This window comes from Emydura macquarii, unplaced genomic scaffold (assembly GCF_026122565.2).
Source record: "Emydura macquarii macquarii isolate MOO-44397 ecotype Brisbane River unplaced genomic scaffold, CSIRO-AGI_Emac_v2 contig_3506, whole genome shotgun sequence".
Taxonomy (NCBI): Eukaryota; Metazoa; Chordata; order Testudines; family Chelidae; genus Emydura; species Emydura macquarii.
The window spans coordinates 1,847,809-1,861,994 of NW_027133643.1; the positions used below are offsets into that span (position 1 = coordinate 1,847,809).

A 14,186-nucleotide genomic window follows, 5' to 3' on the forward strand; every position below is an offset into this window, starting at 1 on the left:
GTTCCAGGAAAGCATTCTGCAAAGTACAGTGAAACTTTCTTACAGTGAAGAGATTTTTCACCAGCACTTCACTTTAAGCAGAGGTTCACTATGTTCACATCCTGCATAGGGATATGCCCATGTAGAGGCCCCTGACTTCACTAGAACAAAAATGCAGGTGTTAAGTGTCAGTGTTTACAGAATCACAACCTATACAGTACAGCAGTCGGCATGTTGCAATGCGTTGGAACAACCTGGGAGTTTCACTCTCCTTTGCTGTTAATAGACTTTCACTATTTAGTAAGGCTTTTGATACTGTCTCACATGACCTTCTCCTAAGCAAACTAGGGAAATGTAGCCGGTACTATGTACCATAAGATGGGTGCAAACTGTACTCAGAGAGTAATAGTTAATAGTTCAGTTAAGCTTGAAGGGCATATCGAGTTCGGATCTGCAGGAATTCGCATCTGCAGGGATCTGTGCTGAGTCTGGTTCTATTCAATATCTTCATAAATTATTTGGATGACACAGAGAGTACACTTATAAAGTTTGTGGACGATACCAAGCCCAAGGAAGGGTTGCAAACGCTTTGGAGGATAGGATTAGAATTCAAAATTATCTTAAACTGGAGAAATGATCTGAAATACATAGGAAGAAATTCAAAAAGGAGAAATGAAAATTACTACATGTCAGAAGGAATCATCAATTGCACCAATACAAAATGGGAAATAATTACCTAGAAAGGAGTTCTGCAGAAAAAGATTCTGGGGCTTGTAGTGGCTCACAGACTAAATGTGAATCAACAGTATAATACTGCTGCAAAAAGACCCCAAACATCATTCTAGCAGCAGTGTTGTAAGCAAGATACAAGAAGTAATTTTTCCACTCTACTTGGCACTCACTCATAAGGCCTCAATTGGAATCCTCTGTCCAGTTTGGGCACTTTACTTCAGGAAAGTTGTGGACAAAATGGAGAAAGTCCAGAGAAGAACAACAAAATAATTAAAAGTCTCGAAAACATGACATACAGAGAAAGATCGAAAAAAATTATGTTTGTTTAGTCTAGAGATGATAAAAAACTGAGGGGAAACATCATAAGTCTTCAAGTACGTAAAAGTGGTTACAAAGAGGAGAGTGATAAATTGTTCTTGTCTACTAAGGACAGGACAAGAAGTAGTGGGCTTAAATTGCAGCAAGGGAGATTTAGGTTAGACAGTAGGTAAAACTTCCTATCTATAAGGGTAGTTAAGAACTGGAACAAATTACCTAGCGAGGTGGTGGAATCTCCATCATTGGAGGTTTTTAAGACAAGCACCTGTCAGGGATGGTCTTCTAGATAACACTCAGCCTTGCCTCAGTGCAGGGGACTGGACTAGAAGACCTGTTAAAGGCCCTTCCAGTCCTACATTTTTATGATTCTATAGCTGAAATCACTTTAAAGCAGGTTATATTATATCTATCCATTTTACAAAACTGCTTAAAAATACATCAATATTTCAGAATGAGATCCACTCTAGCAGCCAGTTTCTTGCGTCAGCAAGAATGCCACACAAATCAAGAACGCGACGTAAGTAAAACACTAAGACTTTATTAAAAATCCAAAATTTATTGCAAATTGTACTTTGCTTCCCTCCTTTCTTCATTTTTACATGATTTATTGATATCCATGATTTTTTCACAGATGTACTTGTTGACTTTGGAGAGTCTCTGTGCAATTTCAGTTTCATCCACAGTTTCTTGTGCTATTCTGTCATACAAACATTCTGGAAAAAAGTAAGGAAACAGAAGTTATGATTTTTAAGAAAAGAATTTAGCCCTGTACTGGAAGTCAGTACAGCAAATAAAAAATGCTCAAGGTACTGCAGAGCCAGCACTTCATAAGCAACTTGCATATTTTTTTAATTCAGTATTATATTGTACAATAAAAGGGTTCTTTGTTTTGTTGGTTTGGCCCCTTTATCTGGCATGAATTTAGGCCTGCCACATTTGAATCTTTGTCAGGTATAATAAGCTCACAAGTTATGACATGATGACATTGCACTGGCCTCATGAGTAGAAATGGGGGTAAATCCAAACTTATATCGTGTCACTCCTACCCCCTCTGCCATCAATTCCAACCTTAACCCCTCCATTTGTCCACATCTCCCAGAACAGTCTTAGAGCTTTCTTCCACACGGCATGGAACACCCTTACTGAAAATGATCTGTCAGGCCACTACCCTTTCCTCCTTCAAGTCACTTCTACCGTCACACCTACAAGACATTAGCCAAATAATAGTGGTTAGGAGGAGGGGCAGTAGGAGATAGGGGACATTTATTTCACATTTAAAAAAAATTTATATAATATACATTAATATGGCTATATTTTAAGTATACGTCTCTCCTCAATCATTTGTATTCTGTTTGTTTTATCAGATTGGGGTGGAGACGATCTTGCTCTGGGTTTGTACAGTGCTTTGCACATTGAGGGCTCCGTTCTACTGGAATGTAAATAATAAATAAAAAAGATAATTATAATAATAATAATAAAACCAAAACAATGAGGTCAGTGGGAGCTGAGACCACTCTTCACCACCCCCAGCAAGCACTCAGCACCTTGCAGGATCTAATTTGCTTCTCTACAATGAATTAGAGAAGTGGCACACTACTTTTAGCTTCTTAAAGTCAGGTGTGCAATTTATTTGTTTTATAACTGAAATAATCTCTACTGTTGTCTAGGCTGTTAGTAATAAATGGCTTCCAAGATTGATTAAACAATCTCTGCTTTGCTTCGCTTAGTAATCAATTTCAGCAGCCATTTATTGCCTCATATACTAGAAAGCTATAGAGATTATTGCTTAATTAACAAGGTTTATAACACTGCTAATGCATCATATTAAAAAGTTATGAAAATTAAGTATTATGCATGCTTTGTAGCTCATTTTGAAGCTGCTCAGAAGTTTTATAAAAGGTTATATTTTGCATTAACAAGGTTTATCACAGTGCTTGTGCATCAGACTTTTTATAACTTCTGTATAATATACTACCCAGTAGGGATTTTTAAGCAGCAAGAGATGTTAGCCACATTAAGCGCTAATTCTCTTTTTAAAATGTATTTTAAATATGTTATTCCAGGACCAGAGAATGGTGAAAGCATCTGAAACAATGTGAATTTTACAGACTCTCTCTCTTTATTGGAAAATTTATTGGCTATTACAAAATAAATAAATAAAACCAACTGGCATGCAGGCTGATAGCTGGGATGCCAATATGCAGTAAAATATTATTTGAAATAATGCAGCTAACAATGGGGGAATTAACTGAAACACTGACAGACTTGTGCTCAAGTCAGATTATTGTATCACTACAGAAACTTCAGTAAAATACCACTGAACTATTAATAACAAATAGGGGATGTCAGACCAAGGGACCTGCCATGAAAATACAGTCATTATTTTGACTTCACCACAGCCCTGAGCAAGGGTGATGTGTAAGTTGTAGAAGTTCATAAGTGGCCCCAGAAGCCATTGTGACGCAAACGCACCCCGTGAGTCACAATTCCTTTCCTGCTTCCTTTTTCTCCTCCCCACAGAGGGCTACAAGGAGTAGTAATTTACTGCTGGTTTAACTACTGATCAGTGAGCTAGGGCTCCACCCATTGTTTGTCCTCCAACTACACAGAGGAAGTAAGTAAACAAGTAGCGCCACTGTCTCTTACACAACTGGATCTGAGATCCAGCTAGTCTGCTCCAATGTGTAAGAGAGAATTGTGCTCCTTTGTGTGGGTGTACAGTTCATGTCACTGGCCAAGCACAGCAAGGAGCTACACTCAATGTCATGGCATTCCTCCATCTGTAGTGTGATAACTTTTGAACATGGCATCTAATCGATTTTAAAGTTTCAGGGACTGGTCTAGGTATCAATTGGCAGTACCCTATGGCTTTTGGTAAAAATCGGAAAACCATAAAAGCCTGACTTAGGGGAAGATATCAGGCCCACAGACTGCCTGATGTTGCAAGCAGAGGAATCCCTCTGGAAGCCCCTGCTGCTGCGTACACATATCACAGGCAACAGTTTAACATGCTACATGGGGAGAAAGTCTGTAGCATGAAGTCTAACAGAAAAAGAGAACTTATAGGAAGCACTTTTAGGAGTGGGAGCACCTGGGGAGGTGTGTGACAGAGGGAGAATGGTGGTGATGGGGGAAGCAATGACCAGGAGAGGGTGTAGTGCTGGGGGTGGGGGTGCAGGGAAAGCAAGGACCTAGAGGTGGGGTGGGGGAGAGAGACTGTTTATAATGAACCCAGAGTTTATCAGGTCAATCTCCACAAATATCTGCTCTAGAAGAAGGGACCCTAGTGTGTGTATGTGTGTAAGTGATTCCCAGCCAGTGCTTGAGGGGGAGGGAGTGAAGGAGGGTTGTGGTGGGATAGGAGTGTGAACTAATAGCAGATTAATATGCTGCTCTCTCTCACTGCATGTACAGCTCAGCCTACAGAAGCAGCACCCCTCTAATAACTTTGCCCTAAACCTGTATAAAAGGAGTCCTGCGGGATGACAGTCAAGTTACCTACATAAAAGAGCCTGATTTAGATGTGCCAGCCACGCTACAACTCTCCACAGTTAAATGAATATGGCCCTACTTAATTTGCGACACTGTGGAAATTACGGATTCTGCAATATTAGGCTTCCATCACAGAAGCTGATAGCGACTGGGGCTCAGGCTGTCAGCCCCATGCATAGCAGGGCTCCCACTGCCAGCCCCGCACATTAATGACTGTAGAATAGTTCCAGCAAAATGTCTGGTTATCAAAAAATTAGCAGGCATAACATAATACTTGAGTGTTTATACTGTTCCAGCAAATTTTTCTTAAACAAATGGGTGTTCTCTGCCTTTTCCAAATTACTGCAATTAATAAAGGTCCATTATTACTTTTCTGCAATTTTCCATGACATATCTGCAACTCAGACAATTATCAATTATTTGATAATCATCCCACAATTCAAGTAGGGCCTTATAAATGAGTATTAGGTAGAGATCATGAATGAGAAATCAGGATCCTTGTTGTCTGCTTTGAAGGCAATTACAATGGACATTTTCTGAGCAAAAAATCACTAAACTAAAAACAAAACAAGCAAAAAAACCCAAACACCATTACTTATGTAGGTACTACCTAGTCAAATATGTTTTTATACTAAGCTCATCCATCCATTTATTCTACTCTATTACTGTAGTATCTGGGTACTTTGCACATATTTAAAAATAAAAAAAACTTTCCACCTCTCTCTCTTCCTTTTCAACTTTTAGGAGAAACAGCTTGATTAGTTTATAGTGACACCTAAATTTTGAGGCCTAGGATCAAGAGGAAGTTTCTAGCTTCCTGCCTTGTTTTCCCATACACCTCCCATCTCTTGTTCACAGGAATCATTCAAATTCTCAGGCCTGAAACTGACTATTGCAGGTCACAGTTCTGGAAACTGATTAACCTCTGTGAAGTTCACTCATCTCAGATAGACTGAAACCTTTAGGAGATATGTAAGTAAGTTCACAGGCGGTATACCCACAGTCCCTGTCCTAAAAGTCCATCATCTGTTTGTGTTCTACATTAGCCTTAATACACTGGTTTGGTGGAGGGAAAAAAACACTAAGTCATAGCCAACAGGCAGAACTACAAACACTATAATCAGTCACCTATAAAAGTCTGCTTTAATCATTTTCAGGAACTATTACTTTGTTTAAGTCACCATTCTTTTCTCCTGGAGAGAATTACCCAATTATTGCTAGCAGACGCTGGTGCGGGACAGCCATAGACACTCAGTGGTTTCATTACAACCAGGATATTATGTCACTACTTTACTACTGGTGCTGTGGTAGCATCAAGAGTCGCCAATCAGAAATGGAACCCCTTTAGCAAGGCACTGAACAAACAGAGGAAAGCATGGTCCCTGCCCCAAAATTCTTATAATCTAAAGGACAAGGCACAAAAAACGAGTATAACTAAATCCAGGAGTGAGCTGGAATGTGGGAATTGGAAATAAGATCACTTTACAATCTACATATACAGAAATCGTATTTCCTGCCTCCAAAATACAGCCATTTTTGAGGTGGAATACAGCAGCTATTTAACAGCTCACAGAAACTCCACACAGCAACTTAGACTATCCCACTGAAACCGCAGAGGGAACTTTAGGAGGCAGAATGCAAAAGCTAATACCCCAATCTTGATAAAAATTCCATGGTGAATTGGCTCAGTTCTAACTGAGAGAGGACTCTGTAGAACCAACGATGACTATTAGAAATGACAGTGTAAAATGAAAGCACAATGATATAAAAAGACTGAACTTTATTATTCTCTTAAAATAAAGGACAAACACTGCTCTCACTCTTTCAGTACCTTGCACATAGGATGCTTGCTCATGGTCATTAAATGTCTCATGACAATCCTTCTTGCCAAACTAGGGTCACTGATCTACATTTCTTGCTCAAATTCCAACTTAGGTACAGAAATGGCTTTCTGCCTATCGAAATTCACTTTGATTCATATGGAAAAGCTGTTCTTCATCTCCCTTTCTAAAAACAGATGTGTATTTTTACAGACACTATTATAATGGCTTCTGTTCCCCACACCTTGCATGACAAAACATCGGTAAGTTATAAATAAATTCCATCAGAGATTGCTGTCTGCAAAGCTCATTTGGAGCCTATCTTGCACGTGCCTGCTTTGACGTGACAAGCACCTGAACCCCCACCAAAGTCATCTTGGAACACTGGGCACTCAATGCACTGAAATGTGTCCAGTTTTTGTAGTAGGTGTCTTTGTTTTTGGGAGGGGTGCAGTTTGTGTTGCAATAGTAACTTATTTAAATTTTTTGTGGGTGAATTTTACACGAGGTAGATAGAAGCGTTTTGCATCTCACATGTTAATTTTTAAACTCCACAGCAGGAACCTAGTTTTCAAGTAACCTACCTCTGACAATGCTTAATTTGTGAGGTGAGAGAGGTGGCTTGGGAACTGCATCTTTCTTTTTTTTGGTTGCAACTCCTGTGACGCTTCTGTTCTTGAGAACATCTGTTCCCCAAATCATTACCGCTAGGTTTTTTGTATACTTTGAATCTCCTTGTGTTACTTGCAGCTGGTGCCATTTCTCCTCGTCTACCCAGATTCCACTGCCAAGATGGACCTAGGAGGAAGTAATAAAATAAATAACAACAACAACTTAGCATCTATGGTACATGGCACACAACAGTGTCCAAATACTATATGAACACTAATATTAGGTACTATAATAATAGTAATTAAGACTGAGCAAACTCAGTTTGCCTAGTTTTAAACCCTTTCCAACATTATGGGTCAGTAAATTTGAGTCAAACTCTTACATTTGTGTTTCACTTTCCTCTTTGTTTTTCCAGTCCTCTTACTCTTAATTCTTTTATTCCATAGTCTGTCTCCTGAAAGACTATGATAAAAGGAACAGAGACAGGACAGAGAAAAATTATAATGAGCAAGTATATCTAATACTCTCTGTCTACATATGCACTGTTCTGAAGCCAGTCACTTGTGCCAGCCTAATTTGGGGGTAAGGGAAAATGTTCTATTCTTAGTACATAGCACAGGCCTCCCTTTTGATGGGAGAACAAAAGGTGCTCAAATCACACCTTGGGAGGAGGTGGGGAGGGAAGCTCATGATAAACCAAATCCTGGTCCCATTGAAGTCTGTAACTAAAACTGCAGCTGAATTAGGCCCCCCTGTTTAAATTACAATAGTGGTGGCTGGTGAGGTGGACTGGGGAGTTAAGTATCCCCATTACTTCTTAACCTTTTGAACCTAAAAGATAGCTTGCAAGCATCACAAAACTTCAAATGAAGTTTGTTCATCCCTAATAACTACAACTGAACTACTGGTATGGAGAAGTGCAACAATATTTCTGAAATATTGTAAAAGGAAGAAGGGAACTTCCTTCTTTAGAATTCTTAAATGTACAAAACCCTGAATGGGGGGAAAATCATGGACACAGGTATTGTTACACCCCAAGTTTAGTTTTCACAAAATTTAATGATCATTTTTTTTAACTTTTATATTTTCATGAGAAGTGATTTCTCTCCCATCATGAAAAAGGAAAATAATTAGTCTAACAGTAAAGTTAAGTTTGATTATTTACATCTTTTATGTTCAATTATCTAAAACTTTATTCATGTTACTAATATAAAAGAGCTGCACTGCACATCTCACACATAAATGAGTGACTTTATACATGTGAACAGTCTCATTGGAAATTGGGCAAAGACAATTTTAAATTACACAAGCCCAATCTCTGAACCTCTATTCAATTAAAATTCTCAATGACTTCAACTGGAGTTTTTCCTGAGTTAGGAGTGCAGGCTATGGCCTAAAAATTATTTTTATTATAACAGTGTCTGTGATGTGGTGTATTCAGCCTTTGTGGCTCCCTATTGGGAGCCTTATGGTCCCACTACACTCCATACAAGCTGAATGGAAAAGAGCAGCAAAGGTAGGTCCTCCAAACTTGCCCAAAGAGGAGTCTCCAGAGTAGCCATTTTGGAAACCAAAGACCTTGTCCTCCAAGAGCTAGAATGGCAAGCAAGAGCCAACTGGTGGCCCAAAATAAAAGGAGCTGCCTGGCCTTAGTAATCCTGTGCTCCTGGCTTGCACCACAGCCAGACAAGGGGAGTGCCAAAGGAACCTGAGGGTCAAAGGCGCTTGAGGAATAGCCAGAGTTTGTTTTCTGAATGCATTTTGCATAGATGGCTTTGCATGGACCTGAGGTAAGGGTAAAGCCAAAGGGCCCAGGTGGGAAAACACACAAGGAAGAAGCAGCAACAAATTGAATCAAGCGATATGTTGCTGCTGTGTACAGAGTCCTGGGTTGGAACCCGGAATAATGGGTGGGTCCAGGTTCCCCTAGCGGTCACATGTAAAGTGGTATAAACCCCAAGAAGAGGATGGAGCTTATTTGTGAGCCTGAACAAAGGGCTGAATTTAAAGGGCCCAGAGATGGGGCTGAAGACTCCAGCAAGGGCAAATTGACCATTTAGTTATTGGACTCTTTAATACCCAGAAGGGGTTCATTTGGACTTTATGAATTGGCCAGAGGGCCAAGCCATGGAAGACCCACCAAGTTGGCTGATGGAAGCCTGAAGGAGGCACCAAGGATGAGAGAAGGACTGCAATACAGCACAAAGATGTAAGAAGGCAATCAAGGGATGAGTGCCCCTTCATAGTATCCTTAAGTAGAATTGTTTAAAACCTTAACTATAAAAATATTAATGTTTTAGTTACTGATTGCTATATGGCAAGGTTTCCCAAAAGTATGAACACAAAGCAAATTGCCTCTTCTAAATATACTTTCTTCATACAGATGCGAAACTGCAAAAGGCAGTTTAGAGTTTTGTTGTTTTTTGGTTTTTATTAAATAGTCATGCATAAAAATATTCCTATCTGCCTGGATATTTTAAAGAATGTGACAACATAGGAGAAAAAACCCAGAGGAACAGAAAAGCAAGTTACATAATCCTCAATATATATTCTCTCCCCACTCTGATCAGTCTCTGTATAATTACTCCTTTTTTTAAGCATGTTCTTTTGGTTCCATCCCCATACTCTGTAAACCAACTCCATTCACAGTCAGAAGCCAATGTTCAGAAGTCAGGGTTTGTTTGGCCTTTCTAAGACTAAAATGCAAACACTTCTAATAACAAACACAACGGCTTAGTCTACACTGACAATGGAGGTCGACGTAATGTGGCTTACGTTCACCACCTAAAATATGCATCTCCACTGGCATATCAGTTCCACAGACCTAAATCACAGTAAAATTGAACTTAATAAAACCACCTCTGCAAGTGGCGTAGCGCTGAAGTTGAATTCTATGAGTCGAACGAGCGTCAGTGTAGACAGAATGCAACATAAATCAAAGTCATTGGCCTCTGGGAGGTATCCCATAATGCTCTCTTGTGACTACTCTGGACATTTGTACTCTGCTGCACCATGGCCATGTAAACAGGAAATAGCTCCTCCCCTCAAGACCCAGGAATTTTGAATTCCCATTTCCTGTTTGTTTAGTGTGAAGAGCGTGAAATTTCGATATCTACGAGAAGTTATTGTGTGATAGGGTGAAGAAGGGCCACAACAGGGACGCACAGCAGTGCTACGTTAAAATCAAAGAGCTGAGGCAGGCATATCAGAAAACTAGGGAGGTGAACAGCCATTCTGGCTCGTCACCAAAGACATGCCACTTTTATGAGGAACTGCATGCAATTCTCAGCAGTGATCCCACCACTGTGCCACCACGCAGCATTGATACCTCCAAAGAACCCCAGTCCAGGATAAAAGAGGATGATTCTGTGGACCAGGAGGAGGGAGAGGAAAACAGGGGGCAGGAGAGTGGGGTATCCATTCTACCAGAGAGCTAGGACCTGTTCGTTACCCCAGAGCAGCACAGCCGGGCACAGGATAGTGTTACAGACCGACATGTTGGGGAAGGCATATCTGGTGAGTGTATACAGCAAATCACATTTCTGTGGTTATGTCCCCAGTCCAGCTTCCTATTTTTGGGGAAAAAGGAGTTTGTGTTTTTGTGGGGATGGACTTCCTGGGGGTTGGTAAACTTCAGCAGAGGGTTACCCCCTGAACAGACTATTTATGTGCACAGGGATGCTCTGAGAATTCTCCATGGATATCTCCAGGAAACTTTCATGTAGGTACTCTGGAATCCTTTGCAGAAGGTTTCTGGGGAGAGCAGTCTTATTTCTTCCGCCACGGTAGGATACTTTTCCCTGCCACTCTGCTATTAAATGAGCAGGCATCATTGCGGAACACAGCATAAGGGCCAGGCCTGTACCCCAATGTTTGCAGGAAATCTTCCCTTTCCACCTGCATTCCCTCAGGAGACTGATATCACACATGGTCACCTAAGGAAGATGGCGCAAGTTTACAGTACCCAACCAATATAGTCACTGCGTGTTATTTCCCTGCTGTGGACGGGTCCCTGAGTCCCTATAGACAATTCCTAGCCATGATATTGTTGGTATGAGCGTTATGAGTCTGGGAACTGGTGCCCCTTTTTTTCCCTCCAGCGACACTTCACCCACACCCTCCTCCAATCCCTTTTGACCACTTCCTCCCAAACTGGTCTTTTGAATGATAAAGGGGAGCCCAATGATCCTTCTCCTTGGTTATGTGTGGATTGGGGAATTTAGTGCTATACAGACTTCCCTGTAATGGATGCAAGGGCCCTTTACTTACCATGTTTGGAACACCACTCCGACCCGTACGATAGGTACAGATTGGTATGCAGGTATGGCTTTGCCTTGTGAATATGAAAGGGAGTACTTTTTACATTGTAAGATTTCTTTTACTCCATGGGGTCAGCTAACAATGGCAACTTTGGCTACGCTTGCCTTACAGTGGACACCTCGGCCTTCATCCCAACTTCTACTTCTGCAGAGCACTTTTCCCAGATTAGGAAGTGGAAAAAACCCCTCAGGATGACATGTTCAACGAACTAATAAATGCCTCTGTGGCTACTGACACAGAGCTCAGGGCCTGGAGGATGTCATTGTCAGAAAAACTAAACAAGGACATGGAACACAGAAAATCAGCACCGGAGCAGGAGTGTGCAATGCAACAGGAGATGTTGAGTATTATGAGGGATAAGTCTGACATGCTGAGAGGTCTGGTAGAGCTCCAGGAAGAGTAGCGGCAGGATAGACTCCATCTGCAGCCCCTCCAAAATGCTCAACCAACAAGCAGTTTCTTACCGGCCCCCATCCCCAAGCGCTCTAGAAGGAGGTTGAGCAGGATGCAGTACGTGCTCCACTCCACGCCGGTGGAGGGGAGCAGAAAGAAGTGACGGCCCCTTTAAGAACTGGGAATGCGCATGTTTTGCTGTTTGCACAGTCACACTTTGCTCTGGATGGCCAAGCAGACTGATGAGAATGTTAAATTATCTTCCTTTCCCCCCAATGAAACGGGTCATGAATAAACTGTAGTGCTTTAAAAAAACATTTCTCTTTATTCATTGAGAGCTTGGGGATTGTCAGCGGGGAAAGAAGAGGAGGGGGCTGATGGTGCGAGGGTGGGGGATGGGAAGCGAAGGCACAGCACTGACAGAGACATACATTACTGCGGTTCATTCCAAAAACGGGTTTTCAATGCTTCCTTGAGGTACAGTGCTCCACAGTTGGCTCTTAGCATAGCACTTGAATCTGGCGGCTCAAAATTAGTGGCCAGCCTATCAGCCTCCACAACCCAATCCTGGGGGAACTTTCCCCCCTATGTTTCATAAACATTATGGAGCACACAGCAGGCAGAAATAACAGTTGGGATGTTGCATTCACTGAGATCTAACCTAGTGAGCAAGCTGCGCCATCTTGCCTGTAAACAGCCAAATGCACATTCCGCCACCATTTTTGCACTTGCTGAGTCTTTTATTGAAACGCTCTTTCTCGCTGTCCAGGTGCCCTATGCCAGGGGAGCAAGGAGTAGGCAGGATCCCCAGAATCACTATCAGCATTTCAACACTGCCAATATTTATTTTTTGGTCAGGGAAGAAAGTGCCCGCCTGCATCTTTTTTAACAGACCTGAGTTCCTAAAGATGTGCGCATCATGCACCTTTCCAGACCACCCCACGTTAATGTCAGTGAAACGGCCCCTGTGATCCACAAGGACCTGCAACACCACTGAGAAGTATCCCTTCCAGTTTATGTACTCTGTGGCAAGGTGGTCCGGTGCTAACATAGAGATATGCCTGCCATCTATCGCCCCCCCCACAGTTTGGGAACCCTACTGAGGCAAACCTGTCCACTATGTCCTGCACATTTCCCAAAGTCATTACCCTTCTTAGCATAAGTCTATTAATGGCTCGGCACACTTGCATCACAGCAACTCCCACGGTGGATTTACCGACTCTGAATTGATTCCCAACTGACCGATAGCAGTCTGGGGTTGCTAGCTTCCACAAAGAGATGGCCACTTGCTTCTCCACTGTCAGAGCAGATCTCAAGCGAGTATTCATGCACTTCAGGGCTGGCGACAGCTCTGCACAAAGTTCAAGGACAGCGGCCTTTCGCATACAAAAGTTTTGCAACCACTGCTCATCATCCCACATCTTCATAATGATGCAGTCCCACCAGTCAGCGCTTGTTTCCTGGGACCAGAACTGGTGCTCCACCAACTGATGATGCTGCGTGACTGCCTACAGCAAATGGGAATTGTTTCGCTTTATGGCTTGTAGCAGTGTAGCCTCAGTAACATCGCAATTTTCCACACTGCGGCTCCTGTCTCAGCCTTAAAAGTACTGCAGGATAAGTCATGAGGTGTTTGTGATGCTCACAATGATAGAGCAGAGCTGAGCGGGCTCCATGCCTTTCCGGCAACAGCATGTGCATGGCAGAGCTTGAAGCGTTTAGAAAAATGGCACGAAAAAGCATTTGTCCATTTGTTTGGAACAAGAGGGGAGGGGAGAAAGCATGTTGCATCATGGGAGGATGACAATCTTCACAAAAGCCTCTGCGTCTAGTTGCTCTGTGGGATAGCTAACCACAGTTCATTGCTTTGATTGTCAACCCAAGCACGGCTACTGGGGACACAATACCCTGATGCAATGTGTGGTGTGATCACTCTCTTGTGACTTCTAAAATTTGGTGGGTGAAAGTCGATTTAAAGTAAATCGACTTCACTCCACAGTGTAGACATACTCAATGTGGTTGTTTAGAATATTTCAAGGAGATTTAAAACAACAAAAGAACAGTAGCATTCTGGAATACTGAATTTTGGATTTGACTACTAAATGAAAACCAGAAATCTGAATGCTCCATTTTACCTAAAAGCTAAGTACAGTGGGATATAGCTAGCTAATCCATATTAACATGCATACTCATATATGCCTTAGTTTCTTTTAAGACCTTAAGTATATCAAGTACTCACTAACTTTATTTAAAATATTTAAAATAGCCCATTATAACAAATATTTTTTAAAGATTCATGTTTCAAACAAAATTGCCCATACTTTGAGAGTTTTTCGTTTATTTGAAGAAAATTTTATTGTTGGTATCAAATAAATGTCTGTGGTTATAACAAGCTACTTGACCACAGGAATCCTAGGTTCTATTTTTTATTTCCAGCTTTGTTAATAACTTACAGGATATTCTTAGGCAAGCAACTTACTCTCCCCACCCCTCTCAGTTTATCCTTCTATAAAACAGGCA

General features: G+C 41.5%; 1 protein-coding gene across 4 annotated transcripts in view; it reads right to left on the reverse strand.

The window, feature by feature from the left end:
* Positions 1 to 1,506: 1,506 nt before the first annotated feature.
* The window catches only part of LOC137144931 (BEN domain-containing protein 5), an 803,386-nt gene continuing 790,706 nt past the window's right edge, over positions 1,507 to 14,186 (reverse strand). The window contains exons 10-11 of one of the 4 annotated variants that reach the window (XM_067535412.1): positions 6,926 to 7,139; positions 1,507 to 1,742 (exon numbers count right to left, since the gene is read on the reverse strand). In XM_067535412.1, coding sequence (XP_067391513.1) covers positions 1,585 to 1,742; positions 6,926 to 7,139 — 372 coding nt within the window. In that variant the 3' untranslated portion in view covers positions 1,507 to 1,584. The remainder of the gene's footprint in view (positions 1,743 to 6,925; positions 7,140 to 14,186) is intronic. The other 3 variants (XM_067535414.1, XM_067535416.1, XM_067535415.1) reach the window with 3 other exon arrangements.